The sequence below is a fragment of the Mytilus galloprovincialis genome, chromosome 4 (genome assembly GCF_965363235.1).
Source record: "Mytilus galloprovincialis chromosome 4, xbMytGall1.hap1.1, whole genome shotgun sequence".
Lineage (NCBI taxonomy): Eukaryota > Metazoa > Mollusca > Bivalvia > Mytilida > Mytilidae > Mytilus > Mytilus galloprovincialis.
In genome coordinates, this window is record NC_134841.1 from 57,683,055 (window position 1) to 57,703,048 (window position 19,994).

The 19,994-nt window shown below is 31.4% G+C and overlaps 2 protein-coding genes across 2 annotated transcripts; both read right to left on the minus strand.

The window, feature by feature from the left end:
• Nucleotides 1-1,791: 1,791 nt before the first annotated feature.
• On the minus strand, nucleotides 1,792-3,145 carry LOC143070665 (cysteinyl leukotriene receptor 2-like). Its single transcript, XM_076244873.1, has one exon. The coding sequence runs from the start codon at nucleotides 3,100-3,102 to the stop codon at nucleotides 1,912-1,914; it is 1,191 nt and encodes a 396-aa protein (XP_076100988.1). The 5' UTR covers nucleotides 3,103-3,145; the 3' UTR covers nucleotides 1,792-1,911.
• A 2,076-nt stretch (nucleotides 3,146-5,221) lies between these two features.
• On the minus strand, nucleotides 5,222-7,932 carry LOC143071052 (expansin-YoaJ-like; the record flags this gene model as incomplete). Its single annotated transcript, XM_076245130.1, has 5 exons — nucleotides 5,222-5,238; nucleotides 6,073-6,269; nucleotides 6,857-7,001; nucleotides 7,484-7,574; nucleotides 7,876-7,932. Coding segments are annotated over 5 exons (507 nt in total), but the record flags the coding sequence as incomplete, so codon positions are not given.
• Nucleotides 7,933-19,994: the final 12,062 nt, after the last annotated feature.

Sequence of the window (19,994 nt, forward strand, 5' to 3'; positions counted from 1 at the left end):
AACACCACGAGAATAACAAATGTAACATGAAAACCAAATACATGAATTTGGGATAGACAAGTACCGTGCCACGTCTTATCTCAATATCTCAAAAATAAGAGAAAACACAAACGACTCAACGTTAAAATGCAACACAAAGAGAAACGAACAATATTGTAACAATGACCATCTTCCTGACTTGGTACAGGACACTTTTAAAGGGGAATAAAAGTGGTGGGTTGAACCTGGTTTTAAGGCATGCCAAACCTCGCACTTTAATGGCAAAGTTAAATACAACAAAAATGTTCTCTGAATATGACATCTTCAAGACGACTGATTGATTCATAACAAAAAAGTAATTGTTAATGTTTGACGTTCATGATTTTCAAATGATTGTCGCTATTGCTTTTTAAATCTAATCGTGATCTTTTTCTAGACGACGCTTTCTCTATGAAGGTTATAAAACACAGATTATTACTATCACTTGCCACAATTAATCAATGTCTACATGGTGGATACTTCAAAGTCAGACAGTGATGAGTACATCTATCTTACTATATTTGAAATGAGGGATATAATTTTAGAAAGTTTAGTGTGCGTCGTTTATTAACTACGTTCATCTGTGCCATAGATGAAAATGTGTTACAAAATCATTGTTTCAATGTGGATCAAAAACTGGAACTCCAGTTTGTTCTTAATATTTTTGTTCGATTGTACACGAAAATAAGAATATGGTTTTATTAAAATCTACTGCTATTCAATTTTTGAAATCATTTTCAATTCTGGAATGTATCTCCCTTGTCCATAACTCCGATTCCTTGTCTGGCTCTGGCTACACTTTACTTTCTTTTCGGATCGATCAGTACTTTAACGTTTTAGAAGGTTATATTTTTTAATATTTTGACCTTGAGCATTACTAATCAGACTTTTATTGTCGATATGCGCAATGTTACATTACAATTGGTACCTTAAATGTAATTTCTGTAGTATTTTCCTCCAAATTTTAACAACTTCGTTGTTACTGTGTCAATGTCGAATGTAGATCTTCATATTCTACAAATTCACTGCATAATTGTAAAAAAAATTACAAAACAGTAAAACAAAAACTGTCAAATTCCATGACCTAACGAAGAGTCCTCCAGTTGTGTTAGTTGACCTTATACATTATTATTTTTGAAGGGTAACCATATATGTCTTTATATATCGTATTACACAATGAACAGGAATACCTACCTGGGAAGCTTTTAATTACAAAAAACAATTTAAGTTGACCCTCCACAATAACCAATTTAATGAGAGATCCTTATGAAAGATCTAAATGTAATCGGGCGAAAAAGATATATTTTTCTCCTACTGAACCCTATAGGAAATCACATTTTGCGTCTTCTCTGGAACAACTTGACCAATCTGAGCCTAAATTAGAAAACATCTACTGTTTCGGTTTATACATCTTTAGCTTTCAAGTATTCGGCTTTGGTCGTTCCTGATGAAGGTAAGTACAGAAAAACGCACCGAACGCATAAAATTTATACGTGTTGTATAAATTGTTGACTAGAAGAGGCTCTAGCTTAATGTAAGAAATATAACAAAGAAGAATGTAAACATCAATACTTGATTAATATAGGTCAATGAAATTTTATTTACTCTAAAGTTAAAAGGAAATTATGTTGTCTTCGAAATAAATCATTTAAGATAGCAGGATTAAAACTTTGTAAGCAAGACGTGATTTCCGTCTATAAAAGACTATAATCGTTACACTCGAATAAAAAAAGTTGAAAGGGCCAAATAAAGTCGAAGATTATGATTATCAGTTTGATTAACATATATTCAAATTAAAACACAATTATGATGAATATATACAATACATATACATAGTAAATATATATGCATATCTCCATGTTCTTTCAAAAGACAATAATTATTACATGTGTTCTAACATTTTGAGTCGAGCATTTTTTCTGATGATACATTTTGTGTTATTGTATATATATCTGAAGAGTTCCGTATTTTAATTGCCAATGGTCTATTTGGTATGAGTGCCGCTGCTATATGGTTTTGTTTTCTCCGTTTAAAAATTTCTTTAATTTCATTCCGAAATCTACTTCCGCTAATAATATACAATAAAAAGTTGACACTGTTATTAACATACATCAATAAATTAAAGATACACCATAGTAATGACATTTTAGCATAGTTATGGCCACATGTATCAAAACTCCATGAAGTATTTTCAATCATAAAAGCTCGGCTAGGAATGTTACACACAAGGAAGACACAGTTAACCGCTATAAGCATAGCGGTCATTGATGAAAATTTCGAATCTCTTCGCTGCTGGGATGAGGTACTGTACGTAGAGACTTGACGATTGATTGCTCTTCTAGAGATTAAAACTTTTACAAATATAAGAATGTTTCCAACAACCAAAAAACTACCTGGTATTATGCAAAATATTACAAGGTCGATAGATGGCCACGAAAATATCCAAAACTGTAAATATGATTTTGAAACATAATGACAATGGTTTGCAGTTTTGCCATTCGATAATTCATAACCATATAGAATGTGGCTGTTAACTAAAAGTAGGAATGACGCAATACTGATTAGAACCAACATAGCCACTTTCTTCGTGCAAACACATTGCATTTTATTTGGAAACCATAGCAGCAGAACACGTTCAATGGTCACGGCAATAAGAATCCATGCTGAATAGTCCATAGATGAATATAATATCCATATATGTATTTTGCATGCTGCAGAACTTGTAGCGCGTATATCGAAATCAAATGTGTTCAGAATCCACTGTCGCAGTATGCCTGTATATAAAACCAATAAATCGATTATGGCCAACATAACTAAATACAAGCTACACACAGATTTCCTAATAGTTGGTCGACGTAATACCAGAATTGACAACACATTTCCAACAGTTCCCAGAAGCAATAGAATCGGAGGAACAATTTTCCAAAGATAAATTGCAGCATTGTATTCAGAATATATCCAAAAATTGTTTTCGCAGTTGCAATCTGAATTCAAGCTGAAATTAGTTTGTACAAGAGGAAATCTATAATATGCAGGAATTTGTTTTATGCCATAAACAATGTGTTCAGAACAGTTGCTTTCCATGATGAAATATCCCTTGAAACGTTAATGGTGTGTCCTCATATTAAATTTCTATGAAATATGATTTGAACGGATACAATTTCAAGATAAATATCATTCATTAATACATGTTTGATAGTATAAGTTAGTTGTCGATGGGGAAATGTTCCAATATTGATAGTATTGGCATTTTAAATAGTGTTGATGATACGTAATCCACAAGAGATAGTGTTTGCTGATTCTTAATCCACAAGAGATAATTGTAACAGGTTTTATACGTTATAATGTTCATCATAGATTAGAACAATAGTGAGATTATCTTATATATGGTTGTCGTAATGAATTTTCATTCTTATAGTTAATGAATAATCACAGCCTTTTGTTCATAAGACTGAAACGCTTTCTGGAACTGTTTATAGCTCTTCATCTTTTACATAAGCTTTGGATTTCAAATATTTTGGCCATGAGCATCACTGAAGAGACATGAATTGCGCATCTGGTGCAAGAAAATTGGTACCGTTAATTTTATTACTTGTACCCGATTGTAAATGATTTTTTTAAATCAATTAAATTCTTCTTTTCAAAAAAATCATTGATATACTTAAGAGTTATTTTCAACAGGTGTAACTAAAAAAAACTAAACTAAACAAGTCATTTAAAGAATACAACTGTAAGGTTTTGTTAGCTTTCTTAGTTTTTATCAACTAGCAAACAAGAAGTGTTTTGTTTATAGAAACAAGAGTCGTGCATAGTAAACCTTAGAACTAAGCACTAGTCTTTGTAAGAATCTGGCAATATCGAATGTCAAAACATGTTCGACTTAACAATCTTATTTTGAAGTTACCTCATTCTGAGTTAGAAATGGTAGGTCTATCATTGATGCGTGTCTGATAATACCAGAAATTTCTAAATAAATTATGGTGAAAATGAAAGCAAATTACAGAGTAAGCTCTCCTTAATTTGTAATTCGTAATATTAATCAGTGTCCTTCTGTAGGGATTTAGTATATAACATAATAATGTCTATATGTGGGATGTACCACAAGTGTTAAAACTAGTTATTATGATATGTTTAATTATGTATTAAACGTTGAAGAATTAAATCAATGTTCAGACAGATGAAACAAATGCTAACTGCTCTTACCTGGTTAAGGCCATAGAATATAATTACTTTATATTCGGACGAACGTAGTGAGGGAGAATATAAACATTAATATTGAAATCTATAAACAATGGGGAACATGTTCTAGTACTCGTCAATTACATTTAATATGCATAACATTAATTGACAAATACGGCAGTTTGTCTGCATGTTTCAGTAAACCGTTTTCTACTATTAGCGGTTGTCACAAAGATCATTTTCAGATTATCTTGAATATCAGTTTTCCTATTCCGGAATTTTTTTTGGGTGTATGACCCGTGAATTTTGCTTTTATGACAGGACTTACGTACTTTAAAATCTGTTAGATTTCCCGTTCACTATTAAAATAGGAAGTGTTTAATCGTCTTTTTTCGACGTAATTGGTCTTCATGGAACAACACAGAAAAAACCGTATCACTTTCACAGATTTAGCATAATTATTGTTTATGATTTCATACAATTAAGTAATTATTCAAATGGCAAACTTAAAAGTTCTTATAATCCTTCCAATTTTAGAATAATCAAAAGCAGTGATTATTCGATTTTCGATCCTAATTCAATGGTGCGTGATGTATGTTGATAATTCTTTCGCCATGTTTAAACAAGTACTATGTTGAAAACATCGACACGATTCTTAAAAATGTCAATAGCAATTATCATTACATTTAAGGAGGCTCGAGGGTACAAAAAAATCAGCAAAATTGAAACATTTGTTTTTTTCATTTCAAATTTTATTGATCACACTATCAGTTGTTACTTTATGATATGGTACAAAAATCAACCAAAAAATTCGTTTTGGCCCCAGATGACTTTTAAAAAGTTTTATCATTGAAAGCTCCAAATTATCTCCCTTTGGTGAAAAAAATGCCATTTTTGCATAAAAATTGAAATAACTTTTTTAACTCATCGGGACCTATATTTTTTTTAATTGTTTTTTCAAATGAACTGTACTTAAACTAAACTATTGTACAATTGTGTAATTTAGTTCTTTTTTTATTTCGTTTTAACCTTTTCTTTCTCCTATTAGGTCAACAGAAAAAAAAGTAACATAACAAAAATGCATGCTTCTTTTAAAGGCAAATTGTAAGCTGAAATGAACGGTGACCCCATATTCTTAGTTAATTTTTCCATTAAATATAGGATAAAGTTAATTTATAGAAAAAATAGCGAAATCCTACATTTAAAAAAAAAAAGATTTACACCTGCGAGCCCCATTAAGCAACAGTTACCTGCTTATTGATTTGATATCAGAAATTTCATGCAATTATTGCATCAATATTGTTGATACATTATGTGTAGTCCTGAGGAGAATATTATAGTTCCGAGGAGAATATTATCATTGATCATCTCAACGAGATTGCTTTTCTCGCTTTAGACGGTACGGCGAAAGCGAGAAATGCAATCGAGTTGAGATGACCAATGATAATCTGTTTATCGCTATTTTACCTACGACGACGTTGTCAATTTCATGTCAATTTCATTAGCAACGTCACGTGCCTCCTTAGTTTCTAGCGATCACTTTACATCTCAAGCGAGTAGCATGATATGAAAATTTATCACAGAAAAAATGCACAAAATAGTTGTAATACCAAAATTGGTAAAACTGAAAGCACCCTTTAAGCATAAACAATACATGTTTCTTAGCTTTTTGTAAATGGACTCGTTCATAATTGAAAAGAAATCGTTATGCTATTTTTGTAATCTATCATGTTGGTATTTACATGTTTTAACATCTGATAAGAAATCAGCGTTACGTCAACAATTGTTGCGCAAATATTTCGATATGAAAAGACAGGATTTTTTTCTACCAAACGTTAAATAAACTTTATGCGCTTGTACTTTTTTGCAACTTACCCATTTGAGTAATTTGATCTTCTATCACAACACCATTTGCACCTGTTAATTTCATTTTCAGTGGAGTATGAGCAGAGGGATGAACTGGTTTCTCGAAAAGACCTGGGCCCATTAACCAAAATCCGTCTGAGGAGTGATGCATAGCAGCCCATCTATGACTTTTCGGTTGCCATACTGACAGTCCAGTGACTGGAATTCTGTGAGAAGAAAAATAAACAGATTTAGAAAAACCAGTCATAGTGACTGTCTTATTCGTGCATTCTTGCACTGTTGCATGATCTTTTGTTTTTAGGTGTACTATCCTTGAGAATTTTAGATGAATATGAAATTTGTCTAATGCTTTTACAGAGATTTTGACTAATCATGAAACAATACGCCATAATACCCGTCTTTTCTAATATCATATGTTAAACTGGCATATTTATAGATTAACTGACTATTACTTGAGCCATTTATGCAGATTTCTCTAATCTTACACGATTTATCTTTTTCCTTACCTGGTTCCAATCAAACTAATCTATGGTCATACTGTAAAGTGGAACATTTCGCCAGCAGTTTGTTTTTCTAAATTCGCGATTAAGGTAAAATTGCAAAAAAAAAAATATCAACGTATCGACTACGAAATACATGCTCATTAAACATGCGTAGATGGATTTTTTTCTAAATGAAAATGGAAAGTTCAAAATTCATAGCTCCATTTGTGAACCAGCAAATTTCATCAATTTTTGTGCTAAGAACAGCAAATATAATATATCTGAACATATTATCGTTAAGATACTCTTACCTTGCATTCCTAACTTGGAGTTTAAGGTACCATGGATTACTTCCCTGGAATTTGTATTCCAATTTTGTGCTGCCTACTGGACATTGAACTGCTTGTATTTCTACTTCCCATCTGCCATCTCCGTTTTCAGCTAGGTCTACGGACCCTAATGAATAATTAAATAAAAAGGGTGTTTTAAACCATTCAAAACGTGTCGAAAGAGGCAACACATGTGCCCAGTACTTTATTTTCAATTTTTATTTATTTCAATTTTAATTTCACAATTATGTGCAAACTCCCCAAACTCATTAAATTGACATTTTTTGTTAATGTACAGTCAAAGTTAAGACAATTTTGTTAAGTCATCTTTAAAATCCAAAACAATTCTCTTAAAAGACTAGCCGGGAGGCAGGAAACAAGACGATTTTTGTTTGCATAATTCTGAAAGAGAGGCGAAGGACACCTTCAAACTTACAAGCTGGTAATACTATGGCAAAAACAAACGACGAAGAGACCAAACAACGTACACAAAATACAACATAGAAAAAAAAAAGACTGACCAGCACAACCCCGCCCAAGACGGGGTGATCTCCAGTGCTTCAGAAGGTTAAGCAGTGAATAATCAATTGTTGCGTATAATATACTTACCAGCAAGGCATTCTGGGCATAAATCTTTGACAAACACGGTAGAATCTCCTACAATAGGATCACTTCCTAACCCTTTTCCACTACCATGTACCTACAAATTAAATAAAATCTCTATCAAACTAAGAAAGGGTATATAATATGTGTTACATTTTCTAGTATTTCACTACATAAAAATAAACATTTCACTACATGCAATGCAACATGTACATGTTAATATGATTATTGTTTTCAACGTGGCTACTTAAGAAACTTTTAAAACGTTTGAATACATGATGAAATACTACAATTATAGTGAGGTGAAAAAAAAACATACAGAATACTTTTTATCTACTTTGGAACATGTTTGATACAAAAACGTTTTGACCTGAGCGTACATCATGTACTGTACTCACCTTAAAGCACATTCCACAAGACAATGAGTTGAAGAACTGTGGTCTATTCAATGCAATGAGAGTATATCATGTATTGTACTAAACTTAAAGCACATTCTACAAGACAATGAGTTGAAGAACTGTGGTCTATTTAATGCAACGATAGTATATCATGTACTGTATTCAATGAGTTGAAGAACTGTGGTCTATTCAATGCAATTAGCGCATTTGCATGTATTGTACTAACCTTAAACCACATTCCACAAAACAATAAGTTGAAGAACTGTGGTCTATTCAATGCAATCAGCGTACATCATGTACTGTACTCAATGAGTTGAAGAACTGCAGTCTATTCAATGCAATGAGCGTACATCATGTTCTGTACTAAATGAGTTGAAGAACTGCAGTCTATTTAATGCAATGAGCGTACATCATGTTCTGTACTAAATGAGTGGAAGAACTGTGGTCTATTCAATGCAATGAGCGTACATCATGTACTGTACTAAATGAGTTGAAGAACTGTTGTATATTAAATGCGATGAGCGTATATAGCATGTATTGTACATGCTTACGAGATCATCTATAGATAAATATACTCGTATGTATACTATGTTTATTTGATTGACCAAATGGTTTATATTACTATTTCAGACTTTCATACAATACAAGAAGCCCGATTTTGTAAATAAAAAAAATACGCATTGCAGTGTATCTGCATTTATTTGATACTTTATATTGACCAATTATAATTGACAATGAACAATGAAAAGGAAACCAATATAAATTAAAAACCAATTGTTCAGAGAACAATTGAAAGTCTTTCCACAACAAAGAAATGTGGATAAGAAGATAGTTTCTTCATACTGATGCGATTAATAATGGTTTAATTATATTTGTCAGTGATATAAGGGAGATAATATGCTACTTCCGGTGAAATGAATGTCACTTCCGGTCTCATATGATACCTTTTTTCACACTGATTCCAAAAATATATAGTTTGTATATACTTTTGTATGTAGAATGGGAGATAATTGGCCACTTCCGGTTTGTTGGAAGTCATTTTTAGTCGTCAGTATTCAGTTTATGTATCTATATGACGAAATATATGGATTCTGAGTACTTTTATATGTAAAAATTGCAAAAAAGGCTACTTCTGGTTTTCTCAAGGTCACTTCCGGTAGTCATTTTTCAAGGTCATTTGTCACCTAACCTTTTGTAAAAGGTCAAATGCCTTTATAATCAACTTAGTTGAAGTTATAATCAAATAACCTCATATCAAGATATTTCAGGGGCACCAACTCCTATAAGATGCCATTAAATTGTATCAGACTAAATGTAGCATATCTTCATTACAATAAAGCTGACATTTTGCACTTGTTCTTTTATATGTATCTTTCAAAGTGTGGGAGAAAATGCAAATACAAGCAAAAGTCACAATTGAGATTTTGACCTTGACCTTTGCCCTTGACCTCATTTTCTAAGTTAGGACCTAGGGGCCCCAAATAAAAACATTGCAGGGTTATACGGTTAACTGTTTATGAGTTAAAAAAACATACCGACAAATTTATTTTGTAAAGGTAGATAACTCCTATAAAATGTCATTGAATCGCTTCGATCCAAATTAGCCAAAAATTCCTGAGGATGTAACGAACAATTTGTTAAAGGAATTTTGTTGCTATCTTTTTTTGTTACGAAGGAGATGCACACAGATGATAAACAGTGAATAGGGAGATAACTCTTACAAAGAAAATGTTCGTCTTAGCAGGGTGAAATTTTAAAGCGCATAAACCATATGAGAAATATCTAAGCGACATATCGCGAAACAAACATTTATCGCAAGAACAAAATTTGGCGGAAAAAAAAAAAAATAATAATAATCAGAAGAAAAACAATAAGTCTTTCCACAGAAAAGTGGAAAGACTTAATAAATAAATGTAATATTTCTTATTTCACAAAACATACTCTCCGATCGTGCAAAATAACATAATCGTGTATAGTAAACGATATTTTTTTTAACTCGAACAACAGTAAATGCAGTATAAAAAGTAAGTCATAGCGACCTACATATGTACTTTACCTTAATAATAACCCTACTATAACATGTATAAGAGGCATATGTATCCAAATCTTGATTCATCACACTTTCATATTTTTCTGTTTGATGAAAATTTATATAAAATGAAACTTATCCCCAGGTTCGTTACAATTCAATATTAGAGTGTTCAGATACATCAAACTTGGATCAATAATTGCCCTATATAAATTGAAAAACATAACCAGATGCTCTGCAGGGCGCAGCTTTATACGACCGCAGAGTTCGAACCCTGAACATTGGGGCAAGTGTGGACACAACATTCAAGCTTGATACAGCTCTGAATTTGGATTGTGATTAAATAGTTGACACAACACAGGTTTCTGACACATAATGAATGTGGTCTAGGAACTTAAACTTAAAACCTTTAAATTTTAAATTGGACATTACCTATTATGGTCCAATATCCAAAATCTAAATACATGGTTAGATTCAGCATATCAAAGAACCCCAAGAATTCATTTTTTAATGAAATCAAATAAAGTTCAATTTTGGACCCTTTAGACCACAATGTGGACCAATCTGATAACCGGGCCCAAACATCAAAAATCTAAATACATGGTTAGATTAAGCATATATCAAAGAATCCCATATATATACAATTTTTGTTGAAATCAAAGAAAGTTTAATTTTGGACCACGATTTGGACCAACTTGAAAACTGGGCCCATAATAAAAATTATAGGTACATGTTTAGATTCAGCATATCAAAGAACTCGAAGGATTCAATTTTTGTTGAAATCAAACAAAGTTTAATTTTAAACCACGATTTGGACCATCTTGAAAACTGGGCCCATAATAAAAAAAATCTAAGAACGTGTTTCAGCATATCAAAGAACCCCAAGAATTCATTTTGTGTTAAAATCAAACTTAATTTAATTTTGGACCCTTTTGACCTTAATGTAGATCAATTTGAAAATGGGACCAAAAATTAAGAATCTACATATACAGTTAGATTCGGCATATCAAAGAACCACAATTATTCAATTTTTGATGAATTCAAACAAAGTTTAATTTTGGACCCTTTGGGCCCCTTATTCCTAAACTGTTGGGACCTCAACTCCCAAAATCAATCCCAACCTTCCATTTGTGTTCATAAACCTTGTGTTTAAATTTCATTGATTTCTATTAACTTTTACTAAAGTTATAGTGCAAAAACCAAGAATAATGCTTATTTGGGCCCTTTTTTGCCCCTAATTCCTAAACTGTTGGGACCAAAACTCCCAAAATCAATCCAAACCTTCCTTTAGTGGTCATACACCTTGTGTCAAAATTTCATAAATTTCTATTTTCTTAAACTAAAGTTGTAGTGCGAAAACCAAGAAAATGCTTATTTGGGCCCTTTTTGACCCCTAATTCCCAAACTGTTGGGACCAAAACTCCCAAAATCAATCCCAACCTTCCTTTTATGGTCAACGACGACTACGGACGACGACGCCAACGTGATACCAATATATGACCAAAATATTTTCAATTTTTGCGGTCGTATAAAAATGAGATGGATTTTCCCTATATCATTCGACTCTCGTTTGTATATTAGTACATCTATTGAATGTGTTTCAATTTTTACACTTTTTTGAATATTGTGAAAACATGTCTACATGATAGATAAACACTGCATGTGACATTGACATATGCATCCCCCGTTCTACAATAGAACTGTGTTATTGTTATAACTGCCTCACGCAAAGTTAACCTTTAGCAGTTTAGGCTATTCTGCTGAGCTATTGTGCTCCCAAATAGATTTATAAAGCTTTCTGAACTTTTGGTCTCGAAACTACCTTAATGTCAAGTTAATGTTGGATTTATGTGTTGTCACTCAATAAATTTTTTTTTTTCTCCAGAAAATGCGATAGTTTTTTCCAAACACCTCAGTTGCTGTTTTTCACCTTGGTTTCTCCTGTGTGATATGAACAATGATAAACTACTGTAGTTCTTACCTTTATACCACTTGTTCCTTAACTATCACTCAACGGGGAGACATCATGCCCGGTAGCCATAGATTCATTTTATAATAAACCTCTTGACAGTAAATTTTCAAGGTATCATAATTGTGATAAAGCTAAAATTGCAACAGCCCAAAGAAACGTTTACAATAGTTTTGGATGTTTGTTTAAGGCCCTGGTGATTGTACCCTCCAGCATTTTATATATCAAGCTCTCCAATTTTTGTGTCTTTAGCATAAGCTTAAAGTTTGTTAGCAGTAAGAAGAATCTGTATCAATGAAATCTTGATAAGATCTAACATGAATGAAATCTGGATTACAATACAACAAATTCTACTATTTCTGGAAGCAAAATAAATCTATAATTAAGCCTCATTTAGATAAAAAAAAATTGGCAGCAAGATCTCCAAAACGACCATACGGTGTGCTAAAGTAGGAACTGGTCCTAACTTTTTCATGTGAACCATGTTCTTCTTTTAAGTATTTTAGAGAAAGTGTTGGATGACAAAGAATATAAAGAATCTACAGGTGTTTTGAAGGTAAAAAACAAATAGCTTTTCACGTGTATTGTTCGTTGTTATTGTTATAGGGAACCGCTAGGAAAGAAATAACAAGATATCTGTCTACAATTTCTTCTAAGTTAAGTATTTCATTATTTTTTTGTTCATTGGTCATTCTATCAAAAAAAATTCAAGTTAACCATCAATCCAAATGAGCTAGAAGTCAATTAAGTGACCAGATTCTGCTACGATCTAAATAAAGCATATGCAATGAATCTAATAATACACTGTATTGACTTTAAATTACATCAACAAAACCCCTTACAGTCTGATCGTATGAACTGTGTGTCCTGTATGCAGGTTTTTTTTGGGCATAGCTGCAAAGATTCTATTGATAATCAAAGAAGTAGTTTGTATTAAAAATCAAAATGATGGAAATCACTCATGGAAAGATTAGAAGAGTAGTTTGAATTATTTCATATTAAGGTATGGTGGGGAAAAACGAACATTTATAAAGCACTATTGCTGAAAATTGCATTGTTGGTCCATATTTATGTCTTACAAGGATAGTTGGTAACATTTACTAGAAGAATTTTTGCATTTTTTTTGTTTTTGAAACAGAGATTATATGGCATGAAGATTAAAAGTTTTACAGTGCCTTTTGATCAATCTTTAAAGTATTTTTCAACACAGGGCATTGAAAATGTACTTTTTCAAGGTAAACCAATTAAAAAACTTATCTTATTGACATGTGGATTCTTTCTTGATTGCAAAAATATATATTCACTTCTAATAAAAATTCAAATGACTAAAAAAGACAAAATGATTGATGGGAAATAAACTAATAACTAATGGTTTGTTATAATTAAAATTTTTAAACTGTTTCAAGCCAATTCCTGATTGAAACAAGAGGCTCTCAAGAGCCTGAATCGCTCACCTGGTAAACAATGCCTTATTGAACATATTGAACCATGCCAGGCAAACATGTACAGCTAACAATTCTTCAATATTACAAATATATATGACTTACTGTTTATAAATAAAGAAAATGAGACCAAAACACAAACACTTAAAACTTAGCAATGGACTGTGAAAATGAGGTCAAGTTCAAATAAAACCTGCGTAACCGACATATAGATCATAAAATATTTTCATACACCAAATATAGTTGACCTAATGCATAAAGTATTAAAAAAATAGACCAAAACTAAAAAAGTTAACTTTGACCACTGAATTATGAAAATGAGGTCAAGGTTAGATGACACCTGTCAGCTAGACATGTACACCTTACAATCATTCTATACACCAATTTTAGTAGACCTATTGCATATAGTATAAGAAAAACAGACCAAAACACAACCAGATGCTCCGCAGGGCGTAGCTTTATATGACCGCAGAGGTTGAACCCTGAACGGTTGGGGCAAGTATGGACACAACATTCAAGCTGGATTCAGCTCTAAATTTGGATTGTGATTAAATAGTTGACACAACATAGGTTTCTGACACAGAATGAATGTGTTCTAATGAACTTAAAATTTTTGTTTTCTCTTAGAGCAATTCACTATGCTGTTGAATATTAATCCTTTTAATTTTCTTTTTTATTTATGAAATTTCAAATAAGAAAAATTGAACCCAATTTTTTTAATCACATCCCCCTTTCCCTTATTCCAAAACTAATCTCAATTAAAATTTCTAATGGAGTTTGCAACAATAACTACTCATTTAAATACATCATAAAATATTAAGATGTAAAAAAACTGCTTGTTATCACTGAATGGTAAAGATTATTTTACTTTATCAGTTGGTAGTAAAAAGTGAATATACATTGTATATTGTATATAACAAAGATTTAAGTTGATTCTGGACAAAGAAAGATAACTCCAATTAAAAAAACATCTTGCTATTGCACAATATTTTGCAATTAGATATTTCTTGCTTACTATTCTGGACAAAGAAAGATAACTCTAATTTAAAAAAAATTTGCTATTTCACAATATTGTGCAATTAGATATTTCTTGCCATTGCGCAATACTGTGCAATTGAAAAGACTTGCTATTGCACAATACTTAATATAATAATTTTAGATTTGGTATATCAAAGAACCCCATTTATTCAATTTTTGATGAAATCAAACAAAGTTTAGTTTTGGACCCCGATTTGGACCAACTTGAAAACTGGGCCAATAATCAAGAATCTAAGTACATTTTTAGATTCAGCATATCAAAGAACCTAACTGATTCATTTTTTGTCAAAATCAAACTAAGTTTAATTTTGGACCCTTTGGACCTTAATGTAGACCAATTTGAAAACGGGACCAAAAGTTAAGAATCTACATACACAGTTAGATTCGGCATATCAAAGAACCCCAATTATTCAATTTTGATGAAATCAAACAAAGTTTAATTTTGGACCCTTTGGGCCCCTTATTCTGTTGGGACCAAAACTCCCAAAATCAATACCAACCTTCCTTTTATGGTCATAAACCTTGTGTTTAAATATCATAGATTTCTATTTACTTACACTAACGTTATGGTGCGAAAACCAAGAAAAATGCTTATTTGGGTCCCTTTTTGGCCCCTAATTCCTAAACTGTTGAAACTAAAACTCCCAAAATCAATCCCAACCGTTCTTTTGTGGTCATAAACCTTGTGTCAAAATTTCATAGATTTCTATTAACTTAAACTAAAGTTATAGTGCGAAAACCAAGAAAACGCTTATTTGGGCCCTTTTTGGCCCCTAATTCCTAAAATGTTGGGACCAAAACTCCCAAAATCAATACCAACCTTCCTTTTGTGGTCATAAACCTTGTGTTAAAATTTCATAGATTTCCATTCACTTTTACTAAAGTTAGAGTGCGAAAACTAAAAGTATTTGGACGACGACGACGACGAAGACGACGACGACGACGACGACGACGCCAACGTGATAGCAATATACGACGAAAAATTTTTCAAATTTTGCGGTCGTATAAAAACTTACCCCTATGTTCTATTTAAAGTAAGGGCGGCCATGTTTTTTGACAGATCAAAAATCGAAGCACACACTTTGTGCAGGATAATCTAAGGAACTATCATGCTAAGTTTCATCCAAATCCATTCAGTAGTTTCAGAGGAGAAGATTTTTTAAAGTTAGCAAATATGATGAACAAATTGTGAAAAATTGTCATTAAAGGACATTTACCCCTTAAGGGGTCAATTGACAATTTTGGTCATATTAACCAATTTGTAGATCTTACTTTGCTGATCATTTTTGCTGTTTACAGTTTATCTTTATCTATAATGATATTCAAGATAATGACCAAAAACTGCAAAATTTCCTTAAAATTACCAATTAAGTGGCAGCAACCCAACAATGGTTTGTTTGATTCGTCTGAAAATTTCTGGGCTGATAGATCTTGACCTAATGAACATTTTTACCCCATGTCAGATTTGCTCTAAATGCTTTTGTTTTTGAGATATAAGCCAAAAACTGCATTTGACCCCTATGTTCTATTTAAAGTAAGGGCGGCCATGTTTTTTGACGGATCAAAAATCGAAGCACACACTTTGTGCAGGATAATCTAAGGAACTATCATGCTAAGTTTCATCCAAATCCATTCAGTAGTTTCAGAGGAGAAGATTTTTTAAAGTTAGCAAATATGATGAACAAATTGTGAAAAATTGTCATTAAAGGACATTTACCCCTTAAGGGATCAATTGACAATTTTGGTGATATTAACCTATTTGTAGATCTTACTTTGCTGATCATTTTTGCTGTTTACAGTTTATCTTCATCTATAATAATATTCAAGATAATGACCAAAAACTGCAAAATTTCCTTAAAATTACCAATTAAGTGGCAGCAGCCCAACAATGGTGTTTGATTCATCTGAAAATTTCTGGGCTGATAGATCTTGACCTAATGAACATTTTTACCCCATGTCAGATTTGCTCTAAATGCTTCCGTTTTTGAGATATAAGCCAAAAACTGCATTTGACCCCTATGTTCTATTTTAAGTAACGGGGGCCATGTTTTTTGACGGATCAAAAATCGAAGCACACACTTTGTGCAGGATAATCTAAGGAACAATCATTTTAAGTTTCATTCAAATATTCAGTAGTTTCAGAGGAGAAGATGTTTGAAAAATTGTTAACAACGACGACGACGACGGACGCCAAGTGATGAGAAAAGCTCACATGGCCTTTTAGGCCAGGTGAGCTAAAAAAGTGTACTAATTTAATTGTTGATTAATCACAGATAATTATTGAAAATTTATAGGCCTTACTTGAATCGAGAAGTATAGTAACTTACTATACAAATCCTTGCTTGAATACCTTTTATTTATCCAAATTTATATTCATATTTCATTTTTTTTAAGATCTTGTTAATCCATTAATCATTTATCTTTCAGGTATAATTTACAGAATCACTTTATGTAATGTAGATCAAAAGTAATTGGCAATAAACAAATCCATCATCCTCATAAATATCAAACATCTAATATACACATTTGTGTATTCAATTATGAGGTCAAATACTTGTGTATTAAGAATTATATGTATATTGAGTGGTCTGTATAATTATGTAAGACTGAGGTTGACAGGTAATGTGGTCAATTTGATTGGCAGTTTAGGAGGTGGGGCATTGTTATTAAAGGTCCAACTTGTCTCTGATTGTTTAGTGATGATGACAGTTGTCAATCATACTAGTTGAATCAATACCCAGTTACCTAATCAAAATGTTTTTTAAAGCCTGCACATCAACACACCTTAATGACATACATTCTTGAATGAACTGCTCCAATAATATACCCAGTTTTTTTCAGTTTATATGTGTATTATGTGCACATACATAAGAACCATAGGGAACTATATTTCAGTGTGAATACATTTAGTAACAGTAGCTAACCTGTCCTGTTGTTAGGGAGTCCGGTGCCTAAGTAAAGATTTAGAACAAGTTCTAATCTTTCCAAAAATACAAAATATGTTTAGCAATAGTTAAATTTATTTATAACAATACATTATAATAAATGATATACATGTACACCAGACAGTTTATACAGGCTTGTATCACATTTATACACTCCATTGTATCAAATTATAACATCAAAACAATTTTGTACACCATACAAATAAGTGCATCAAAACAAAGAAATTCTTATAAAACACGTCTTGTTAATACTTATACATTTTATACTGTAACAGTGTGCAAATGCTTCCCTTACAATGTCCAGAAAAAAGTCACAAAGGAAACTTGATAAAATGAGAGTGAAGTATTTCAATATAAGATAATATTTAAACTCAGTACTATATTGTTTCTTCATAAATTTGTTGCAGTTGTACAGAATGGACTGCATCTCAACTCCTAATTAACAGGTGTTGGACAGAATTATCAGGAAAATAAAAGTTTAAGTCTTCTAAATGTGACAGTTTGTCCTAGAGAATATTGCTATTGTCCAATCTATAGTTCATTCTAACTGTATAATTAATAGGGTTGACAATGAATGGCCTTTCCTAATTAGAAGCATGCTAAACTTTTAAATGTTTACTTTGTTAGACTTCAATACAGAATGCATCAGAAGACAAATTGTAAGTGAGTTAACAATTGCATAAATCATACAGGTTATTAATATGTATGTTTGTTTAAGGATCTGAAATCTTTTCAATCATGATATTTCATAATAAAATTGGTATACAATTCATTATTTCATTTAAAACATTTTAAACATTTAAACTACAATTTTTTCCATAATTTGTAATTAGGAAGGAATGAGTTTGACTCTGCTGTAAATTGTATCAACATATCCTAGGTGGACTTGTCAAATGTAAAGAAATTATTAACAAAAGGTTGGAAATATTTTGGACAAAATTGAGTATAGTTCTAATGCTACTGCTAACACACAATGCTCCAACACTGCTCTGTTGCGAAAAATTATTCAGGCTTCTGCAACTTGAGCAAGCAAAGAAAACTTATTATGCACAACAGCTAAATGATGCATGATAACATGAGCAATTCTACTTTAATTGTGTTATGACATCAAATAGTAACTAGGCCACAATAAGCCAAGCATAATAATCATGAAAAGCACCAGAGAAGCTATTTCTGCAACAAACAAACAAAAATTTCCATTTTTTAAAATCATGCTTCTCTCATAAAATGTTGCCTTTTATCATATTTTAATGTTTAGTTTTTATTTTCCAATGAAACACTAAATTTCTGGTAATTCATCTTAAAATACTTCAAAGAGATTTTGAACAGTCCCCAAATATCTTAAAGTCTTCCAAAATATAAATACATGCTGTCATGACTAAAGGAACTTTGGGTCTCTGATAAAAAGAAGATTTGTCATATACAAATGGTTTTGATTTTAAACATTTGCTTCCCTTACTATATACATGTACTTGACAGTTTATTTATATATCTCTTAGCTAAGAAATAACTCTAACCAAAATCTGTGTATAATTCTAACTTTTTTTTATATAGATCCATGTCATTCCAAATTAGCATAGCAATTTGCTTTCTTTTTTTTTACTAAATGTATCCAAATCTGATAAATAATTTTCTTTTTCCATATATGTATATCATACATGTACAAAGAATTTTATTCCTGTACTACAAAAATAAATTTACACCAATTTTCCCTTTCTAGTAATCACAATACAAATAACTAATGTAATCTAAAACTACATGTCAAACTTAAAAATAACTCTCTGTTATTATTCAATAAAACAGATTGTCTCTAATTTAACTTTGCTATTTTCCTTTAATCATTAAATTAAATTACTGATTGGTGAAATCATGAACCATACCAATTTCACTACACAAAATGCTTATTTTAACAATTAATATCTTTTCAGTCATGATCGACGCCCAAATATTCAATAGTCTAAACCTAATAGTAATAGGAATGATGTACAGCTGATAAAACAAAAAAGACCAAAGTTTATCAAAACCAGAACAATAAATCATAGCTATGCATGAATGAGATACATACATTCAATTAAAATGATCTCGAAATTTTTAAAATGGAAATTTAAATCCAAAAAATATCAGTATTTTCATGCCAGACTGAATTACTGGCTACTGGACAGGTGATTTACATGAAAATTTATATTCATCTAATGTTAATTCAAAGAATAATGCTTATATAGTATATGTATTACATTTGTATTATAAAATAAGAAGTTCAGGATATATTTATTCTAATGATTTTTGAAGCATATCTAAAATTAGTTCATATTGATATTATCATAAAAGATATTAACAAGAAAACATTGAATTAAGGCAGCAACAGACAAATAGTATAAAAAATGCTACATTTACATCCTGCCTACTTGTTACATTTTGTCGACTTGTTATGAGTTATATTTTATGATAACACAAACAACTTTTTCAGAATCATATATTCAGGGTTACTTATTGTGTTTTTAAAGGACCTTGACTGGCTAAAAAGCCCTCACATGGTCAGCTTATTCTGTGTTGGAATTTTATTATATAATCTAAAGAATTTTTCTTCCATGCAGCAATTCAACAACAAAAAATTCTGGTACAACTATATGAAATATGTAAGCAAAGAACTAGCCAACTATTGAAGAAATTTCAAAGCCATGCATGCAAAAAGTTGC

Bases quoted from the DNA above. Each gene is read 5' to 3' on its own strand.
- LOC143070665 (XM_076244873.1), bottom strand. From the start codon at position 3,102: ATGGAAAGCAACTGTTCTGAACACATTGTTTATGGCATAAAACAAATT.